Below are 21352 nucleotides of genomic sequence, written 5' to 3' on the forward strand. Positions count from 1 at the left end.
ATACATTTGTAAAGGGAGGCCTGAAGGTCCATTCGGTTCGTTCACAAGCAGCTTCGTGGGCCGAATGCCAGTTGGTATCGCCTCAAGAGATTTGCAGAGCTGCTACTTGGAAGATGCTACATAATTTTGCTCGCCACTACCGCTTGGACGTTCAGGTTCCTGGAGACTTTGGCAGTGGTGTATTGCGCACGGGCCTTACGAGGTCCCACCCGGTTTAGGGAAGTTCTGGTACATCCCATGGTTTGGACTGATCCAGGTAATTACAGGGAAAAGAAAATTAGTTCTTACCTGATAATTTTCGTTCCTGTAGTACCACGGATCAGTCCAAACGCCCGCCCATAGACTGGGAATGGGTAACAGGGTGATCTATACAGTCTGCACATGCAAGTTTCATTTGTATTATTGCAGCATTCTAAGAAAGAAAGCTACAGTTTTCATGTTTATGCGTTCATGTTTACAGTTCTGTTCTTGCTTGATTCATTGCTAGTCCTATTCTGCTTTGATATTCGATATACTGAAGGGATGCAGGAGGCACACTGGCTTAACTGAGGTGCCTTTGAAGTTTATCTCTGTCTCCACCTGCTGGAAGGGAGGCATAACCCATGGTTTGGACTGATCCGTGGTACTACAGGAATGAAAATGATCAGGTAAGAACTAATTTTCTTTTACATAACCCTAGCATAAAACTTTGAGTGATCGGACAAAACACATCTGTTATTTTTAATATGTTTCAAATTAAACTATTTAATGCATCACAGAATAGCACAGTCATTCCTGTTCATACCCCACATCAGTCCAGACAAGTGGGTTTTGCATCTCTACCAGCAGATGGGGTCAGAGAACAAAACTTTTCTGATACTGCTATGTAAGCTAGAGTGCCACCTGGAGTCCCTCAGTATTTCTCTGACTCCAGCAAATGGTAGAGGTGAAAATCCTGCAGCCTGGAGAATTAGATTAAAAAAAAAAAAGAAAAGGAGAGAGAACAGGATTCTTGTGTGGGCTCCCTGAGGTGTTAGGCAGCTTCGTAGGTCATCCCTCATGTGGAACAGGGCAAGCAAGGAGGTTGGTATCCCTGGTTTAGCTCAGCCTGAAGTCAATGAGGGGACTGAAAGCTGGCGGTTCTGGCTCCCTCCTTGCCTTTGGACTGCTCCTCCTTGCCCTTCGGCATCTGAATCACCATCAGGAAAGTATTCTTTTTCTTTTTTTCTGGGGGGTATTTTTGTAGGCCTGTCGTCCTAAAAAAAAAAAATGAAGGCAGTGTGGATACAGATGCTGATCGGCTGGTCGTGAGATAGCTGAGGGAGAAGCAGGAGAGCGAGTGTTCAAGGCCCTTGAGCACCCGGGTTGGTGGGGTGTTTCAGTATGGCCTGTTGACTGGCAATTTCCCGTCAAGCATGAGGTGCATCTGGCTCGACGAGCGCAAAGCGTACTCATAATGGCAGTGGCCGTGGGACATGGCAAGTGCTGCAAGGCTGGTGGGGAGAAGAGTACATGCCTAAATGTAAGCGCATGATGTGGTAGATGCGTGCATAATGATGGCAGCTGTGGGACGCAGAAAGTACTGCAAGGCCAGTGGGGAGAAGAGTATGCATCTAAGTATAAGCGCACAATGTGGGAAGTGCGCACATAATGGTTGCAGCCGCGAGACGCAGCAAGGGCTACAAGGCCTGGAGAGAGACGTGTATGTACCTAAAGTATGCTTCAGGCTCCTCTGGGGCCCCAGTGACAGGCTTAGGTGGGCAGGCGAGATTCTTGGCGAGGGTCGAGTACTTTTTTTCTGTCTGCTAGACCCTCAAGGTCATCAGAATGATGACGTGAATCTCTCAGGGGTTCAGAGGTCAAGATGATAGCCCTGGAGGGAGTCCTTCAGGGGCAGCCAGGGTTAAGGTGGTTCAGGAAGGGCAAGCTGTGGCCTTTGATCCCACATGTGCTGGAACAGTTAGGAGATGAAATTTCTCAGCTGGGGTCCAACCATGAAGGGGGAGATCCCATCAGGGAAGGCCTGCGGGAGCCCACCAAAGTCTTTCCGTTCCATAGACCAATAAAGAAATTGGTTCTCTGGGAGTGGGATACTGCACAAGAGGGACTGAAGGTGGGGAGAGCTGCGGCTAAGCTCTATCCCCTGCTGGAGGCTGATACTTCGGTTTGCATGGTTGCAAAGAAAACCAGCTGGGTGGAGCATTCGGCCCCACTGGAGGTTGCTCATGAGTGAAAGTTGCTGATCCACCTAAATAGGATATTTGAGGTGCCAATCTTGGGCATGTGGGACTGACTGTGGTGGGTGCAGAGATTGCAGGTAAAAGGACAGGTTTCCTCTGCCTCCGCCAGGCAAGTGGCATGTCTAGAGGCAGCCATGGCTTATGTGGCGTATGCGCCCTATGATCTGTTTTGGACATCAGTGGGATTATGGTGTTAGCGTTATCAGCTAGATGTTTTCTTTGGTTACGCAATTCGTCAACAGAAATCTTGTCCAAGTCCCAGCTCAGTGATCTCTTTAAGGGGAGGTTAGTGTGCAGCTAGGATCTGGAGCAACTAGTAAACCTTTTCGGGGAGTCCAAAGGGCTAAAGTTGCCTGAAGATAAGCCAAAGAGAGGGTATCGCTCCAATAGAGGAGGGCTTTCTCATCTCAGAAGCAAGGATCACGGCGGCAGCAGTCCTTTCGGGGTCTGCGTAATTCCACCTGGGATAATTCCGGTCAAGAGGCCGGAGGCAGTAAGGCTGCACAATAAAGGGACGCTGGTCCACTCTACTCAAAAAAAAAAAAAAAAAAAAAAGGGGTGGTCGGAGGGAGATTGGCCCTTTGTTATGAGGAATGGACCAAGGTCTTTGGACCAATGGGTACTGGGCATGATGAGGCGTTTTCACCTAAGATTTTGCTTATGAGTAAAGAGAGACGCTGCCTTGTCTCCGGACCATCGAGGCCTCTGCCTCTTGGATTATTAGCTGTTTTCATCTGCCGCTTCGGTTCCTATCCTCTGCGCGCCACTCTGTTTCCCCCCCATTAGCCTGTCTCCGCCCAGTGATGTCATCTAAGAGCATCGAGGGGATTACAAGAGCGTCGCAGGGAACCGGAGAGTGACTCTCCTATGTTTACCTGCTGCTGCCTTGCCTCTGGACCATCGAGGCCTCTGCTTCTTGGATTATTAGCTGTTTTCATCTGTCGCTCCGGTTCCTATCCTCTTCGCGCCACTCTGTTTCCCTCCTGTGAGCCTGCCTCCGCCCAGTGACATCATCTAAGGGAGTCGAGGGGGTTACAAGAGCGGGGCAGGGAACCGCAGGCGCCGCGAGCCGAAGGAGCGTGACAAAGGGGCATGCCCCTTTGGCAGCACCAAGGCTAAGAAATCAAGAAATGAATTCAGCGCTATCGACAGGTCAACTATTTTCAATCAAAAAGATCCCAGTCATAATTAACCAAAGAAACCATATGGTAGATTATAATTTGGACAGGAACTATCCGCCACTAAAACGAACAGTAAAAATGAAAAAAGAACTGAATTCGAATCTAGTTAATATAGATACAAAAAGTTTGAATCTGATGAGTAACTGTTTAATGTTGTCTTTCATACTGTTAAAAACATACAAGCAATTGTAAAGAAAACAATAATAATCAATGATATGTTAAGAGATTTTTCACCTGATTTCCTCGCTTCACTCGATCTTGCAGAGGCGTACTTCCATATTCCGATTCACCGCGACTACCAGAAGTATATTCGTTTCCATGTACTCAACCAGGATTTCCAGTTTCGGGCGCTTCCCTTTGGCCTCGCAACCGCACCTCGCACCTTCACCAAGGTCATGGTAGTGGTGGCGGCGGCTGCTCTTCGCCGGGAAGGAATTCTGGTTCACCCCTACCTGGACAACTGGCTCGTCAGGGCCAAGTCGGTGGCTCTCTGCCGTCAAGCGGTAGATCGCGTCTTAGCCCTCCTCTCGTCACTCGGTTGGATAGTCAATTTCTCCAAGAGCAACCTTCAGCCCTCCTAGGAGTTAGAGTTCCTGGGAGCCCACTTCGACACCCGATTGGGCAAGGTCTTCTTGCCTCGTGCACGGGCTCTCAAGCTGATCGACCAGATTCAAACTCTGATTTTGTTTCCTCTCCCAACGGCCTGGGACTATCTGCAGGTCCTGGGATCCATGGCTTCCACCATCGACCTAGTCCCCTGGGCCTTTGCTTATATGCGACCGTTACAGAAAGCGTTGCTATCTCGCTGGCATCCGGTGTCGGAACAGTTTCACATAGTCCTCCCGTCCTTGGACCTACAGTCGCCGACTTGCAGTGGTGGCTTTCGCTTCCTCATCTGCTTCAGGGAATGCCTCTCCAAGCTCCACAGTGGACGATAGTAACCACGGGCGCCAGCTTGTCGGGCTGGGGTGCGGTCTGTCTCTCCCAATCCACCCAGGGGATCTGGTCGCCGATTAAGACCATAAGAAGACTATAAGAACATGCCATGCTGGGTCAGACCAAGGGTCAATCAAGCCCAGCATCCTGTTTCCAACAGTGGCCAATCCAGGCCATAATAACCTGGCAAATTCCCAAAAACTAAGTCTATCCCATGTTACTGCTGCTAGTAATAGCAGTGGCTATTTTCTAAGTCAACTTAATTAATAGCAGGTAATGGACTTCTCCTCCAAGAACTTATCCAAACCTTTTTTAAACCCAGCTACACTAACCACATCCCCTGGCAACAGACTCCAGAGTTTAATTGTGCATTGAGTGAAAAAGAACTTTCTCAGATTAGTTTTAAATGTGCCCCATGCTAACTTCATGGAGTGCCCCCTAGACCTTCTATTATCTGAAAGAGTAAATAACTGATTCACATTTACCTGTTCTAGACCTCTCATGATTTTAAACACCTCTATCATATCCCCCCTCAGCCGTCTCTTCTCCATGCTGAAAAGTCCTAACCTCTTTAGTCTTTCCTCATAGGGGAGCTGTTCCATCCCCTTAATCATCAATCGGTTAGAGACTCGGGCGGTATGCTTGGCTCTTCAGGAGTTTCTTCCCTTGATAAGAGGCAAAGCGGTCAGGGTACTGTCCGACAACTCCACCACCGTGGCTTACATCAATCACCAGGGAGACACCAGCAGCCCCCTGGTGGCCCTAGAAGCCAATCGTCTCTTTGCATGGGTGGAACGGCATCTACAATGCCTAGCTGCCTCCCACATCGCGGGAAAGGAGAATGTTCAGGCCAATTTCCTCAATCGTCAATCGCTCGATCCGGGGGAGTGGGAACTCTCGGACACAGCCATGACTCTGATTCTCGACAGGTGGGGCCCCCCCCACCTGGACCTCATGGCGACCTTGTGCAATGCCAAGGCAAATCGGTTCTTCAGCCGGAGGACGTTCTTCAGTACGTGTTTCCTCCGTGGCCCCTGGTGGGAAAAGTTCTCAGAAGAATAGAGCTCCACTGGGGACCCGTGATTCTGGTGGTGCCCGAGTGGCCACGAAGGCCGTGGTTCGCGGATCTCATCAACCTGGCGACAGATGGCCCTCTTCGGCTAGGTCATCTCCCTTGCCTACTTCGGCAGGGGCCTGTATTTTTTGACCAGGCCGATCGCTTCTGTCTAGCGGCCTGGCTTTTGAACAGCGACGCCTGAGGCATAAGGGCTACAAGGAGGAGGTCATCTCCCCCTTACTGCGCGCCCGAAAGCAGTCGACTTCTCTGGCTTACATGCATATCTGGAAGGTTTTTGAATCCGTTTATGCGGAGTTGGGTGTCGCAGCATGCTCCGCCCCAGTTTCGTTGGTTCTTTCTTTCCTTCTGAAGGGTCTTTCCAAGGGCCTTTCCTTCAGTTCTCTGCACATGCAAGTCTCCGCTCTCGGTTCTCTTCTGGGTCGGATAGATGGTCATCCCTTGGCGGGCCACCTGGGCGTGATCCGGTTCTTGAAGGGCGTCAAACACCTTCGCCCGCCCTCTCGTACCACTTGCCCATCGTGGAGTCTAAACCTGGTCCTTCGGGCCCTCTGTGCTGCTCCGTTCGAACCTCTCTGTCGCACTACGCTGAAAGATCTTACGCTTAAGACTGTTTTTCTGGTCGCTATCTCTTCCACTCGACGGATCTCAGAGATTCAAGCGTTGTCCTGTCGGGAACCATTTTTGCGTTTCTCCGATTCAGGGGTATCCCTCACGACGGTCCCTTCTTTTTTGCCAAAGGTTGTTTCCAACTTCCATGTCAATCAGTCGGTAGAACTCCCTGCGTTTTCCCCAGAGGAGATTGTGGGTACGACTGGGGGCGATCTCCGTAAGCTGGATGTCAAACGGGTTCTACTTCGCTATCTCCAGGTTACCAATGACTTTCGGGTCTCGGACCATCTTTTTGTCCTCTGGAGTGGGCCTAATTGGGGTAAGCAGGCTTCTAAGACCACTATCGCGCGGTGGTTGAAAGAAGCGATCTCCTCGGCCTATCTTTGCCAAGATCGGGCGGTTCCCGAGGGCCTAAAGGCTCATTCGCTGCGTTCTCAAGCTACTTCCTGGACGGAGAGCCAATCGGTCTCTCCGCAGGAGATTTGCAGGGCCGCCACATAGACGTCCTTGCATACTTTTGCTCGACACTACCGTCTGGATGTGCAAGCTCCGGTTTTTGGTTCCTTTGGGCGGCAAGTGCTTTGAGCGGGACTGTCTCTGTCCCACCCGGTTTAGGGAAGCTTTGGTACATCCCACAGTCTGGACTGATCCGGCTACGTACAGGGAAAGGAAAATTAGTTCTTGCCTGTTAATTTTCGTTCCTGTAGTACAACGGATCAGTCCAGATGCCCTTCCCTGTCTGTCTTTCTTTCTGTCCTCTCAAAGCTTGTTTCTTGCAGATTCGCAGATTCTAATACTTCATTTTTGTGCAAGAATACTGAGCAATTACACCGGAAGCCTTGGTCGTTTAAACACCAAGTATATGCAAGCGCATATAGCTATACCATGTTTATTACATTGTTCTACAGTTGCTCCATTGAGCTTTATGGTTGCTTGCTTGATCCTCTCTGGTTTTAGTGTTTTCTGCTTTGACAGTGGTTATACTGAAGGGTTACAGGATAGGCTCTATCCTCATATAGGATATCCTTTTAGTTTTAGTCTGTCTCCACCTGCTGGAAAGGAGGCTCAACCCACAGTCTGGACTGATCCGTGGTACTACAGGAACGAAAATTAACAGGTAAGAACTAATTTTCCTATTTTCAAACAATCCCAAAGCTTTATTTGAGATTGTTACCAAACTTACTAGTGATCCCTCTAGGTGTGAAGCACTGCCTGAATTTTGTTGTAATGAAATGGCATTATTCTTTAAGAGCAAAGTAGATAACCTTATTGAGACTCTAGATCACATTCCAAAACAAACAATTAATATGCCCGAAAGAGACATACCATCCTGGTCTAAATTTGAAAACACTATGAAGATGGAAATCGAAAGCCTGATACGGAAATTAAATCTAGCTAATCACCCATTAGACGCGATTAATACAATAGCCCTTAAGCAATGTGTAGAAATAATCAATCCTTTCTTAGTAGCTACGGTGAACCAATCCCAGAATGAAGGAAATATACCCACTATGCTAAAGAACGCAATAGTAAAGCCTATCTTGAAACAAACAGACTTAGATCCTACCAATTTAAACTATAGACCAATTTCACATTTACCATTGTTGGCCAAACTAATTGAGAAAGTAGTCAATAGACAGGTGAGTATTTGGAAATTAATGAGGTTTTATATTCGTCACAACACGGGTTTCATAAATTATATAGCACCGAGACACTGCTATTTTCCTTGTCAGATACGGTTCTCAGGGGGTTCGACAGAGGTCAAAGTTTCCTGCTTGTCTTTCAGCTGCATTTGATACGGTAGACTACAATATTCTTCTTAATAGGTTACAAGATATTGGACTAACTAACATCACATTAAAATGGTTTAAATCATTTTTAGATAATAGAACTTTCACTGTGAAGATCAAAGATAGTACTTCAGAAAAGATAAATCTATCAACAGGAGTCCCACAGGGTTCAGCCTTATCGGCCACCCTTTTTAATATATATTTGCTCCCGTTGTGTCACTTGCTAACCGGTCTTAGTTTAACTTATTTCATCTTTGCAGATGATATTCAGCTTCTATTTCCGATTGAAACAATATAGAAGCCACTTTTAAGATAGTTGAAATGTATTTAAAATTTATTGGTCAACTACTCGCCAAATGAAATTGATTTTTAATTTAGATAAATCTGTTTTTATGATCTTAGATAGAAAAAATGTTAATTCAGAGAAGAAAGTGATCACTCTTGATAACAAAGCATGTTTTAAGTTAGTGGATGTAGCTAGGAATTTAGGACTTTTTATGGATTATGAACTAAATTTTAAAGCCCATATATCCAAAAGAGTAAAAGAAGGCTTTAATAAATTAAGGTTGTTGAAATGTTTGAAACCTTTACTTTCATTCGATAATTTTAGATATGTTCTTCAGGTAATGTTATTTACGGGACTTGATTACTGTAATTCTACTATGCTAGGTCTCTCAAAAACAACCATTCGTCCCCTGTAGTTACTCCAAAACGTTACAGCTCGAATCTTAACCAACATGAGAAAGAAAGATCATATTACCCCAGTCCTAAAAAACCTGCATTGGCTACCAGTCGAATATAGAATAAAGCACAAAATACTATGCATTGTTCATAAGATCGTATACGGCGAAAAGACGGACTGGTTGAATTCAATCATTAAATTACATATACCTCAGCGAGACCTAAGGTCGGCCAACAAAGGTCTCCTTTCAATACCCACTGTAAGATCTGCCTATCTCAGCGAAGTTAGAGTTCGGGCTATTTCAATTGCAGGACCAAAACTTTGGAACAGTCTGCCACAAAATCTAAGATTACAGCATAATCTGAAAAGATTTTAAAAAGACCTAAAAACGTGGTGTTTCCAACAAGCATACGGGACTAATTTCCAAGAGGACAGCTGAGAGTCATGATAATTACCAAGAGTGACTTAATCTTCACTTCTTCTTATTTTGTTTTAGCTATAATATTGGAACATTTCTTTTAGTTAGCTGAATTCTTTGATGATCTTACATTAGATTTTACTGCACCTGCATCTTTTATTTTATTGTCTTAGTTTTAATAATAATTGAAAAATAGTTTTATGAATTTTGTGCTGACCTTATATTGGATTTTATTGTACTTTTTTCTTTCAAAAGTATGCGATGATTTTTTGAATTTATATGTAAACCGTAGAGATAGAAACTTACTTTCTGTGCAACTGCATAAATAAATAAATAAATTTTCAGCATCTGGAGCCAATGGTGACTGTGCCTCCGGAGGAATGGGGTAAAGGCAGATATTCAATCAATTTCGGAGTGTCAAAGAAAGAAGACACTTTATGGCCCATTCTGGATGTGAAGAAGATCAGTGCAGCATTCCAGGTACCTCATTATTACATGAAATCAGTAAGAGTGGCAGTTTGCCAAGTGGAGTTTCTGGCATCAGACTGACAGAGGCTTCTCAGGACATCAGAAGCTTTTGCAGTTGGCCCGAGGTGAGCATTTTTAGTTCCAGGAGCTCTGCAGTTAGGATTGGCGACTGCTCCTTGGACCTTCACCAAGGTGATGGGTGGTGGTAGCTATGGTGGTAGCTGTAGCCTTATGAAGAGAAGGTTTCTTGGTACAGCTCCTCGAGGCAAAGTCAGAAGACATCATTCTGTGCTGCGAGTGATGCAGAAGTTGCAGTCTCTGGGCTGGGCGATGAACCTATCATAGAGCAGCCTTATTCCCTTCCAGTCCCTGGAGTATCTTGGGGTAAAGTTCAATACCAGGTTGGCAAGAGTGTTCCTCATGGCGGAGAGGGTGACGAAGTTTCAGGCTCATGTCTTATCATCTATTGCTGCTTTGGCACCCAAAGTGTGGGGTTGTTTGCAAATCCCAGGCGCTATGGCTTCTGTTCTGGATTTAGTTCCGTGGGCATTTGCACATATACAGTCTCTCCCAAGTTTGCCCCCTGAGGAATTTCAGCTCCCGACACTGCTTCAAGGGATAGCCAGGTCCAGTCCTTCGTGCTGGATTTCTTGGGCCAGTTTAGAGCGAGGAATGGAGTTGGGGATCCTGAATAGGGGAGTGGTGACCTCCGATGCCAGCCTGACAAGGACAGACTGCTCAGGGTTGGTGGTCATCCAGACGAGCATTATGGTCTATCATTCGTGCAGTTCGAGTTTTGTCAGACAGTGTGACAGCAGTGGGCTCAGCGGTTGTTTGTTTGAGCAGAAACATTCTTGGTGGACTGGCAGCGTCTCAGGTAGCCAGGGTAGACAATGTGCAAGTGGACTATCGCAGCCAGCAGCAGTTGGACCTGGGAAAATGGAAATTATTGCCAGAAGCTATGGAGCTAATTCAGGCCAGGTGGGGAGTTTCTCAGTGAGAATTCATGGTGACAAGGAAGAATGCCAAGGCGAGCAGTTGATAGTGCAGCTCAGAAGGCATCAAAGTGTTGGTTCTTCTGAGGCCGGCGAGAGTTCTGTTATATACTAGTGGTGCCAGAGGAGCCACGTTGACACTGGTTTGCAGACTTGGTAAGTCTCACAGTCCTTTGAAGTTAGGTCATCTTCAAGGGCTGATCCGGCAGGGTCCAATCTTTTCAGATTGGACGGATCAATTTTGTCTTGTTGCCTGACCTTTGATAGGAGATGGTTGTAATTGAAGGGGTATTAAGAAACAGTTATTACTGCCTTAATTCAGGCCATTCAGCGGTTCACTTCCCTGGCTTATGTCAGAGTGTGGAAGGTGTTTGAGGTCTGGTGTGTTGAAGAAGGGCTTGACCCAACCTGGGTGTCTGTCCTCAAAATTGGGTCTTTCTGCAGAAAGGGCTTGTGAAGGGGTTTGCATATAAATCTCTTCAAATTCAGATGGCAGTCTTAGGCTGTTTTTGTCAAGGTAAGATGGATGGAGTTTCTTTGGCAGTTCATCTGGATGTGGTTTTCTGATAGACACTAAGGATTTACGACTTCATTTTAGTTGGATGTACCCATCTTGAACCCTCTTTTGGTGCTTAAGTTCTTTATAGTTCACCTTTTGAGCTGTTTCACTTTTTTGAGCCATTACGGGGGACGTTTCTGAAGGATCTTTCTCTGAACGTGTTTCTACTGGTTATCTGTTTGGCCAGGTGAATTTCAGGACTTCAGGCCTTGTCGTGTAGGGACCCCTTTCTTCAAATTTCAGTGAATGGGGTTTCATGGCAGACGGTTCCATCATTTTTGCCAAAGGTTGTTTTTTGTCATTCTGAGTCGGCCAGTTGAACTTACTGCATTCTGGCATCTGGATGCGGCGGATCCAGAGAGGTACTTCTGTGTCGGAAGGTTACCAATAGATTTCGAAGGTCTGATCACCTTTTTATGCTGTTCACTGGAGCAAAGAAGGGGTGCAAGGCTTTGAAAGTTACGATTGTGTGGTGGCTGAAAGATGCCCTAATTTTGGATTATATTTGAAAGGGAAGGGTGCTTCCTGAAGGGGCCAGCTTTCTGGGTGGAGTGTTAGGAGATCTGCTGTGCGGCAACTTAGTCGTCACTTTGCACTTTCACCAGACATTACTGAATAGAAGTTCAGGTGGCCGATGAGGTGTTTGGGGAGTGTGTGTTGCGAATTAGTCTTTCAGGTTCCTGCCCGATTTAGGGGAGCTTGGGTACATTCCACTTGTCTGGACTGATCCAGGTTATGAACAGGAAAGGAAAATTGGTTCTTACCTGCTAATTTTTGTTCCTGGAATACCACAGATCAGCCCAGAGCCCCCACCCTATTGAAAGACCGATATCTCAGCTATGTGTACAATAGAGAAGACTGAAAAGTCTTGTCATTATTGTTTAATTTTCAGGAATTTTGATCCCTGCTATGAACATAAGGGCTGTTGTTGAAGGACTCTACCTTGATCCCCTCTACTCATGAAGAGGAAGGAGTTAGGTTAGCTATTGAATTTGTCTGCATCTTGGCTTGAGTTCAGGTCAATACGAGGGACTACAGGTCACACTCTAGTTTATGTAACAGTTTCAGAAAAGTTTTGTTCTCTGACTACATCTGCTGGTAGGGATGCAAAACCTACTTGTCTGGACTGATCTGTGGTATTCCAGGTAAGAACCAATTTTCTGTTACAAAACCATAGCAATAAAGAAAATAATAAAATGGTCCTGTTCAAACGTTTACCTATCCTTAGTTCATACAAAGAAACATAGACACGACAGCAGAAAAGGATCAAATGGTCCATCCAGTCTGCCCAGCAAGCTTATAATAGCATCTGCTGCACCATGCCATGCAGGTTACTCCCATGCTTATCAGTTTCCCAAATCGTAAAAGACAGGGCCTTTGTTGGTTACTGTCTGAATCCAATTCCCTGTAACTCTTTGCTGTAAAAGCAGAGAGCAATGATGGAGTTGCATTAACAGTATATAAGATTTGGTCAAGGGTATTAACCACCGCATTAGCAAGCTACTCCCATGTTTTTGTTTTCCCTGACCGTAAAAGGCTGGGCCCTCATTGGTTGCTGTCTGAATCCAATTCCCCTTTTCCCCTGCCATTGAAGCAGAGAGCACTGATGGAGTTGCATTAACAGTATGTAGGCTTATTGCTTTAAGGGTAGTAACCGCAGCAACAGCAAGTTACCCCCATGCACTCTTTTCTTCATTTCCATTCCCTAGTTTTAGGGATCCACAATGTTTATCCCATGTCCCTTTGAATTCTTTCACTGTTTTCATCTTCACCACTTCCTCCAGATGGGCATTCCAGGCATCCACCACCCTCTCCATGAAGAAATATTTTCTGACGTTGGTTCTGAGTCGTCCGCCCTGAAGTTTCATTTTGTGTCCCCTGATTTCTCTCCAACAGAAAAGGTTTCACAATTGTGCATTATTAAAACCTTTCAGATATCTGTCTCCCCTGCACAACCTCTCTTCCAGGGTATAATAATCAAATCCTTCAGCGTCTTCTGATACAGACCCCACACCAATTCTTAATTTCATGTTTGCCCCCTTTTGCTTCAAGACAGCTTGAAGTCTTTTGTGATAATTGTGAATGAGGCCCTTTATTTTCTCATATGGTAAAACTGCCCATCACTCTTGGCAAAAAGCCTCCAGTTCCTGTAAATTATTTGGTTGTCTATCATAAGCTGTATGTTTGAGTTCTCCCCAAAGTGACTCAATGATGTTGAAGTCAGGAGACAGTAATAGTTACTCGAGAACCTTAAATTTTCTTTCTGCAGCCGCTGAAGAGTTGACTTGGTCTTTCGGATCATAGTCATGTTGGAAGGTCCAAGTGTGCCCCATACACAGCTTCCTGGCTGATGAATGCAAATTCTTCTCCAAAAATTTCTGATAAAATGCTGTATTCATCCTACCATCAATTTTGACCAAATTCCCTGTGCCGCTGGGGCTAACCCACCCCCAAAACAGAAGAGATCTACCTCCATGCTACACGATAAGGATGGGGTTGACTCCTCTCCAAATATAACATTTATGGTTGTGACCATAAATTTCAGTTTTGGTCTCATCATGCCAAATTATTTTGTTTCAGAAGTTTTGAAGTTTCTCTAGGTGCTGTTTGGTGAATTCTAAGCGGGCTGTTTTGTGGAGTTGATGCAGCAATGACTTTTTTCTGGCAGCTTAACCATGCAGCCTATTTTTGTTCAAGTATCTCCTTATTGTGCATGCTGGAACACCCACACCACTTTGTTTTAGAGAAGCCTGTATTTCAGTAGAAGTTGCTTGTTGGTTTTTCTTCGCATCCCAACAAATGTTCTGGCAGTTGTGTCTGAAATCTTTCATGGTCTGGCATGGTATTAAACAAACCCATAATTTTCCACATTTTCAAAGCTTTGGATATCTTTGCTTGATTTTTAAAGTTGAACTACGTTTGCTCGCAGATCCTTTGATAGTTCTTTTGCTTTCCTTATGCTTCAGTAATCAAATATTTATTTATTTATTTATTTAAAAGGATTTATTACTCGCACCCTCCAATGTTCGGGGCAGGTTACAATGGTACAGTCATAAATTAATTACAAGTATACAAACAAGACAATAAATGACATGGAAATAACCTTAAAAATAATAAAAACTGGTAACATAAACATATTAAAAAAATATACATTAGAATAAAATGAATAAAAAGAAAGTAGAAGAAGCCTGAGGAATTATGTCTCACATAGATTTGGGAAAGCTTGCTTAAGAAGATTGTGTTTTAATGCTTTCTTGAATTCATTTTTGTTGCTTAAAAATCTGACAGTTTGTGTCATTAAGTTCCATAAAATAGGGCCTACAATGGATAAAGCACGCTCGCGAGTCATGACTAGTCTAGTAGTTTTTAGAGATGGAATTTGTAAAATGAACTGATTTTTTGATCTAAAATTCCTTGATGGGATGTAGAGATGAAAAGTTGCGGAAATCCATGAGTTTTTGTTGTTATGGATAAGATTATGTAGTATCGACAAAATTTTGTATTGAATGCGCCATTTGATAGGTAGCCAGTGTAGGTTGAAAAGAATTGGGGAAATGTGACCATGTAATTGCTTGTTTGACAGTAGGCGAGCAGCTGCATTCTGCGCTAACTGAAGTGGTCGCACAGTTAGTTGTATGGGGTAATCCCTTGTAAAGGGAATTACAAGGGTTTCTTAAGAGCTAAGAAACCCATTGACTATTTATACACAGACATTAATTACAATCAAACAATGCACAGGTGTGGATACCTACCCTTCATTGCCATCTCAACCTGTGTATGTCAACCTGAGTGAATATTATCAGCCCAAAAGTTCAAGGGTATGTAAATTTTTCAACAGGACCATTTTATTATTTCCTTTATTGCTGTGGTTTGTTTAATGAATGTACTATTCTGTGATGAATAAAGTAGTTTAATTTGAAACACCTTAAAAATGTTTTGTCTGATCACTCATGTTTTCTTAAAATGCTACACATCTTACAAATTCTGCCAGGGGTATGTAAACTTATGAACACAACAGTAAGTAAGAATTTCATTACAGCTTCCAACCATGACAGGGCATCCGTCCTTAAATTATAGGGTTCAAAGGCTTGCTTAAATAACCACATTTTTAACTTCCAGAATTTCTGGTAATTGGATTCTTTCAAGTAGCTAAAAGATGAACATGTGCCTTCAAATATCATTTGAGTTAGGGTTGGCAAAATGAACAGATCTTGATTAGAAGATTTCAGAGTTCTATTAGTTTAAATACAAAGATCTGTTTAAATATTAGGCTTATTCAATTTTTATCCAATTTGCTCTACTAAATTTTCTCTAAAGGTTATTAGAGCTATGGGAGTTAAATTTAAATTCTATGCTGATGATATTCGCTAATTTTCTTTCTTTAAAAAAGTGTACTGCAGAGAATAATTATGTAATGCCTGATTTTTTTTTTTCTTAGATTTTATGTTGCTGTGTTTTTATGAAATTGTTTATTTTATGATTCTGTAAAATATTGTGTTATGTACTCTGCATCAGACAGCATTGCTGAGAGATCATGGAATATAAATTTTATAAATAAATAAAAGGTTATGAAAAAAATTATAATAAATGACCCTGCATAGGTATTTCTGTTACTCTGAATCTAAAAATTATTTCAAAACAAACTGTGATTAGACTATGATCTTATCAACCAGATTGACCATGAGTATACAATGTTTAGATGATCGCATGTTTAGAAAAGCCAGCAGCCAGACTTTTGGTATGCAATAAATAGAAAGATATTGCTGTTCCTTATGTACATGCAAAAACATTTTTCACCTCTATTGCTTGGCATGCTAGTTGGTGCTGGTTTATACTTGGAAGGGAAGGGGATTTTTTTTCTTCATATCAGATTTTTAACAAAAGATATGAAACCACAACCAAATGCAGTAGAGTTGAAAAAAAATATACTGACCATGAATATTTTGGGCTTTGTTGAATTTGTATCCTGTAGTTTACTTCAGCTCTTAAAGATTATTTTCTCCACATATAATATAGTATGTGTAGGTAGCTCATGAGCCTGTGACAGTCTTTGCACAAGACTGTTCAATTAGTTTCTTCTTCATTGTTGATTGTATTAATATCCTGCTTTAAAGAGACATTTCCTAGTGTGTAGCAGATGGACTCAGGATCAATGTGTATAGTGTGCTCCTGATAGCAGTTGGAGACGGAGTCAGATTTCAATCTGACATCACCACCAGTACATATACCCCTGCAGGAAGCTCTGCTCTTCAATATTTCTCCATCTCCATAGCAGTTCGGGACTCTATACACGCTTGCACAGCGTTAGAGTATTCAAACCAAAGAAAACTTCAAACAAGAAGAAATCTTACCTCTACAGACGAGCCCCGCTCTCCTGCGGTGATACCTACAGGTCCCTCCCCCAGTTGAGAATTCCTGAGGTGTTTTCTGAGATCCTTCAGAGGTAGGCCTCAGTCTGGCAGCCGGTTCCCGGCGTGGACTCAGCCCCCGGCAATGGGAGTGACTGAGAGGCAGCGGGTGCAACACAGAGCACGGCGGTGAAGGTACTTTTCCCTCTCCCCCCACAGCCGGAGACCGCCCAGAACGAAACCCGGGAAACGCCGAGACAAGGTAAGGTAGAAAACTTTCTAAAAGTCTCCGAGCTCGGAAAGCCGCACAGATCACTTGTCGGCGTCTGTGCTATCAGGTTGATCAGCCCCGTCCGGGCTAGACCCGATCCGATACGAGCGTTCTCCCACATGGAAACCCTCCGAGGTGGTCACCATATTGCTCGCGTGGTCGCTGACGCCATTTTCCTTTGATCGTTGTCCTGTCCGCCTAACTGAGCCGTGCGCACAACTTACTTGTGCGCACATCGGCGTGGGCATAAGTGCCATGTGCACAGCGACACACACAAGGGGCTGGGCACACAGCCACTCGCATCTTTGTGAGCGTGCATCCTGGTCTACGCGCACATCTTCGGCGCACCTGGAGCGCATAACTAAGCCTCCCGGCGTGCGCATTATACGGGGTTTCTGCTACCCTATGCGCACAAACCATGGCACCACTGGCCAAGAAGGTCAAAGCACAAGCCCTCTGCCCAGCCTGCCACATAAGAGCTGCGCAACACGAAGAGACCACGGCCCTGTGCCGACAGTGCGAGGAGGCTCTGGGAGATCCAGGTTAAGGCCCTCCCCAGCCAGTACAGGAATCCGGATCCACCGATAGTACACCGGATCTCTCCACTCCCAGGGTGAGCCTCCCTCAATCCTGGGGAAGCAGCGGCTTTCAATTTAGATCCAGGATCCTTTTCCTGGGTAGAATTCTTTAAAGGCCTTCACACCTTCGTCCACATGCAACCGGCACCACGATGACACAACCACAGCCTCCCCCAGAGGACCCTAACCTTCCAGAGCCCTCTATGCCCCCCAGAGACGTGCCTCTACCAGCCAAAAGCCTCTCCATAGGGGACATGGACATCTCGGACAAGGATCAAGAATCCCTGGAGGAAGGGGAAATCCCTCCAGGAACGGAACATTACCGAACCATGAGGCGTCTTTTCTCCAAAGACGAACTATCAGATCTCGTGGTGCACAGCTTGAAGGAGCTCGCCATCCCGGGCACTAGTGCCACAGGGGAACTAAAGACAAACCCTCTCCTAGAGGGACTCCATCAGGCCTCCTGCCATTTCCCTCTGCTGCAAGCCGTACAACAGCTGATCGACCTGGAATGGGATGCTTCGGAGCCCAGTTTCAAAGGCGGACGGGCCCTAGAAGCCCTCTATCCACTGGAACCCTCAGCCAAAGATCTACTGGCATTCCCCAAAGTGGACAACATGGTCTGCGGAGTCACAAAGCGCATTACCATTCCAGTTGAGGGAGGAGCGGCACTCAAGAATTCCCAGGACAGACGTCTGGAATCCATCCTTAAACAGTCATTCGACGTATCAGCTATGTCACTACAGATTGCTGCCTGCTGTGCTGTGGTAACACGCGCCTGCTTATCCATGACCAGGAACACCACCATGCCTGTCGAAGCACTAGAACCAGCGGTATCTTTCCTCATGGATGCGACCTCTGACCTGTTGCGCACCTCAGCCATGGGTGTCTCATCTGTAGTGGCACCAGAAGGCAACTCTGGCTCCGAAGCTGGTCAGCTGACGCGACTTCCAAAATGAAACTCACAAAAATGCCCTTTAAAGGAGCCCTTCTTTCGGAAGCGAACTAGAGAAATTAGCCGACAAATGGGGTGAATCCCCAGTACCTCAGCTACCGGAGGACAAGAACAAAAGAAGCCAACGCCCCTCTCCCCGATTACCTAAGGGCAGAGGATCACAGCGTTTCAGACCCTACAAGAGTACATAGCAAGTACCTCGCCCCGCAGGCAGGGGCCAGTCCTTTCGGAACAAACACTACAAGAGGGGAGCCTGCTCTGGCACAGGCCCCAGCCGCACCCCACAATGAGAATCAGCCAACCCATCCACAGGAAGAAGCCATAGGGGGCAGGCTTGCCCTATTCTACCAAAGATGGGTTGAGATAACAACGGACAAGTGGGTCCTAACCATCATTCGAGAGGGATACTGTCTGGACTTCCACAACATCCCTCCGGACAAGTTCATGAAATCTCCTTGCCAGGCACCCTCCAAGAGGGTGGCAGTGGAAATACTGGGCACTATTCCATCTATTTTATCGTTCCCAAGAAAGAGGGAACGTTCCAGCCCATACTGGACCTGAAGTCGGTCAACCGCTACCTGAGGGTACCACACTAATGCATGGAAACCCTGCGCTCGGTCATAAGGGCGATACAGCTTGGAGAATTCCTTACATCTCTGGACCTGTCAGAAGCATACCTGCACATCCCGGTCCATCACGAGCATCAGAGCTTCTTGCACTTCATGATCCCGGACCACCACTACCAGTTCCGGGCGCTACCCTTCGGGCTCGACACAGCCCCTCGGACGTTCACCAAAATTATGGTTGTAGTAGCGTCGACACCGAGGAAAGAGGGAATCCTCGTACACCCATATCTGGACGATTGGCTGATCAGGGCAAAATCTCCAGAGGAAAGTCATCAGGCAACCACCAGAGTCAAGGCTCTACTGGAGAACCTAGGGTGGGTTGTCAACACAAACAAGAGCTGTCTACAGCCCTCCCAGTCTCTAGAATACCTGGGAGTCCAGTTCGACAACAGACAAGACAAGGTCATTCTTCCTCCTACAAGGAGAAGAAAACTGAACTGACGAACCAATTGCGAAACCTGCTAACAAGTCTTCGCCCCAAAGTATGGGACTACCTCCAAGTCTTTGGCCTCATGACATCAACCCTGGAAGGGGTTCCATGGGCAAGATCTCACATGCGACCGCTACAATGCTCCCTACTGTCACGGTGGAACCCGATGTCCCAGGACTACTCCGTGCGTCTCCAGCTCCCGGAGGAGGTGCGGCATCAGCTCCAATGGCGGCTACAAGAAGACCATCTGAGCAAGGGAGTAAGGCTGTCCCCACAGACCTGGACCTTGCTCACCACGGACGTGAGTCTACGAGGATGGGGAGCCCACTGCCAGGAATTGACGGCCCAGGGGTAATGGGACAAGGAAGAGTCGGGATGGAACATCAACTGACTGGAAGCCCGGGCGGTCAGACTAGCCTGCATACGGTTCAGTCACAGACTCCGAGGCAAATCTGTCAGTCATGTCAGACAATGCCATGACAGTTGACTACATCATCCGCCAGGGAGGAACCAGAAGCCAACAGGTGTCCCTGGAAATAGATCCCCTAATGGCGTGGGCGGAAGCAATCCTGCAAGGGATATCAGCCGCCCACATCATGGGAAAAGACAGCGTCACTGTGACTACCTCAGCAGAGAAAGTCTAGACCCAGGAGAATGGATGCTGTCGACCACAGCCTTCCAGTTGATAGTAAACTGCTGGGGAACACCAGCCATGGATCTCCTGGCAACCTGGTCCAACGCCCAAGTTCCCAACTTCTTCAATCGCAGATGAGAACCACAATCCCAAGGGATCAATGCCCTCGTCCAGACCTGGCCACAGGAAGACCTGCTATATGCCTCCCCACCGTGGCCACTACTGGGCGGGATCATCTGCAAGATAGAGCTCCACAGGGGGCTAGTACTTCTAGTGGCCCCGGACTGGCCAAGAAGGCCGTGGTATGCAGACATGTGAAGACTCGTGACGGGGAGCCCTCTCCCTCTACCTCCACACAGGGATCTGCTCCAGCAAGGCCCGATCCTCCAAGAAGACCCAACTCAATTCTCTCTTACGGTCTGGCTATTGAGAGGACACACCTGAAGAAGAGCGGATACTCGAGGGCAGTGATTGACACCCTGCTCCGAGCAGGCAAATTCTCCACATCGCTAACCTACATATGAATATGGAAAATATCCGAAGCCTGGTGCAAAGACTGCGACATCCTCCCGCGGACAGTCAAAATTCCCACGATCCTGGAATTTCTGCAGGACTGCTTACAGAAGGGGTTGTCCCTCAACTCCATCAAGGTTCAAGTGGCCGCATTGGTCTGCTTCGGAGCCAAAGTGGAAGGCATCAGCCTAGCATCTCATCCAGACATCTCCCGCTTCCTGAGAGGGGTCAAGCAGATCCGACCACCCCTAAAGTGGCCGGTACCCCTATAAAACCTCAATCTAGTACTAGACTTCCTAGCGGCAGCCTCCCACCCAGTTCTGGAGTAGCTTTTGTACATCCCATTGGTCCTGAGTCCATCTGCTACATGCTAGGAAATGGAGAAATTACTTACCTGATAATTTCGTTTTCCTTAGTGTAGACAGATGGACTCAGTATCCCGCTCACGGCTGCCTCCAAACACGGAACCTCGAGTGACAATCCCCAAGAGCAAGACAAACACGGGTAAGCCACGCTTTCCTCTAATTAAGACACCCATAGTTACCAGGGGTCGGCGTTTCTCGGTTGAGTGCACTGGCGGTCTCCAGCTATAAGCCACATCAACCAGTTCAAGTTAATCACATTAATCAAGTTACTCAAAATTAATCAAGTTAATCAAATTATCCAGACACACATATATCCACAATTGCTTTTCGAAGAGAATACTGAAGAGCAGAGCTTCCTGAAGGGGTATATGTACTGGTGGTGACGTCAGATTGAAATCTGACTCCGTCTCCAACTGTTATCAGGAGCACACTATACCCATTGGTCCTGATTCCATCTGTCTACACTAAGGAAAACAAAATTATCAGGTAAGTAATTTCTCCATTTCAGTTTAGCCATCTTGAAAAGTTTAGGTTGAAATACTATGTGGGAATTTATAGTAATACAATATAGTGATATATACTCTTAAGATGACAAGAAAACTTCAAGATAAGTAATTTTTTGTGTACATTTGAAACTTATCTGATAATGCCCAATTACCTTCAAAATGTTTGCTAAGCCTGTTGGGAAGCTTCTGAA

General features: G+C 45.8%; 1 protein-coding gene across 3 annotated transcripts in view; it reads left to right on the plus strand.

Moving 5' to 3' along the window:
- RBL1 (RB transcriptional corepressor like 1) overlaps positions 1-21352 on the plus strand; it is a 365834-nt gene that overhangs the window by 193346 nt on the left and 151136 nt on the right. For 2 of the 3 annotated variants that reach the window (XM_029611864.1, XM_029611866.1), the window contains one exon: positions 9259-9393. The exons of the other annotated variant lie outside the window; for it this stretch is intronic. In XM_029611864.1, the coding sequence (XP_029467724.1) occupies positions 9259-9393 (135 nt within the window). The remainder of the gene's footprint in view (positions 1-9258; positions 9394-21352) is intronic. 3 annotated transcript variants of the gene reach the window in all.

The sequence above is a fragment of the Rhinatrema bivittatum genome, chromosome 8 (assembly GCF_901001135.1).
Source record: "Rhinatrema bivittatum chromosome 8, aRhiBiv1.1, whole genome shotgun sequence".
Taxonomy (NCBI): Eukaryota; Metazoa; Chordata; class Amphibia; order Gymnophiona; family Rhinatrematidae; genus Rhinatrema; species Rhinatrema bivittatum.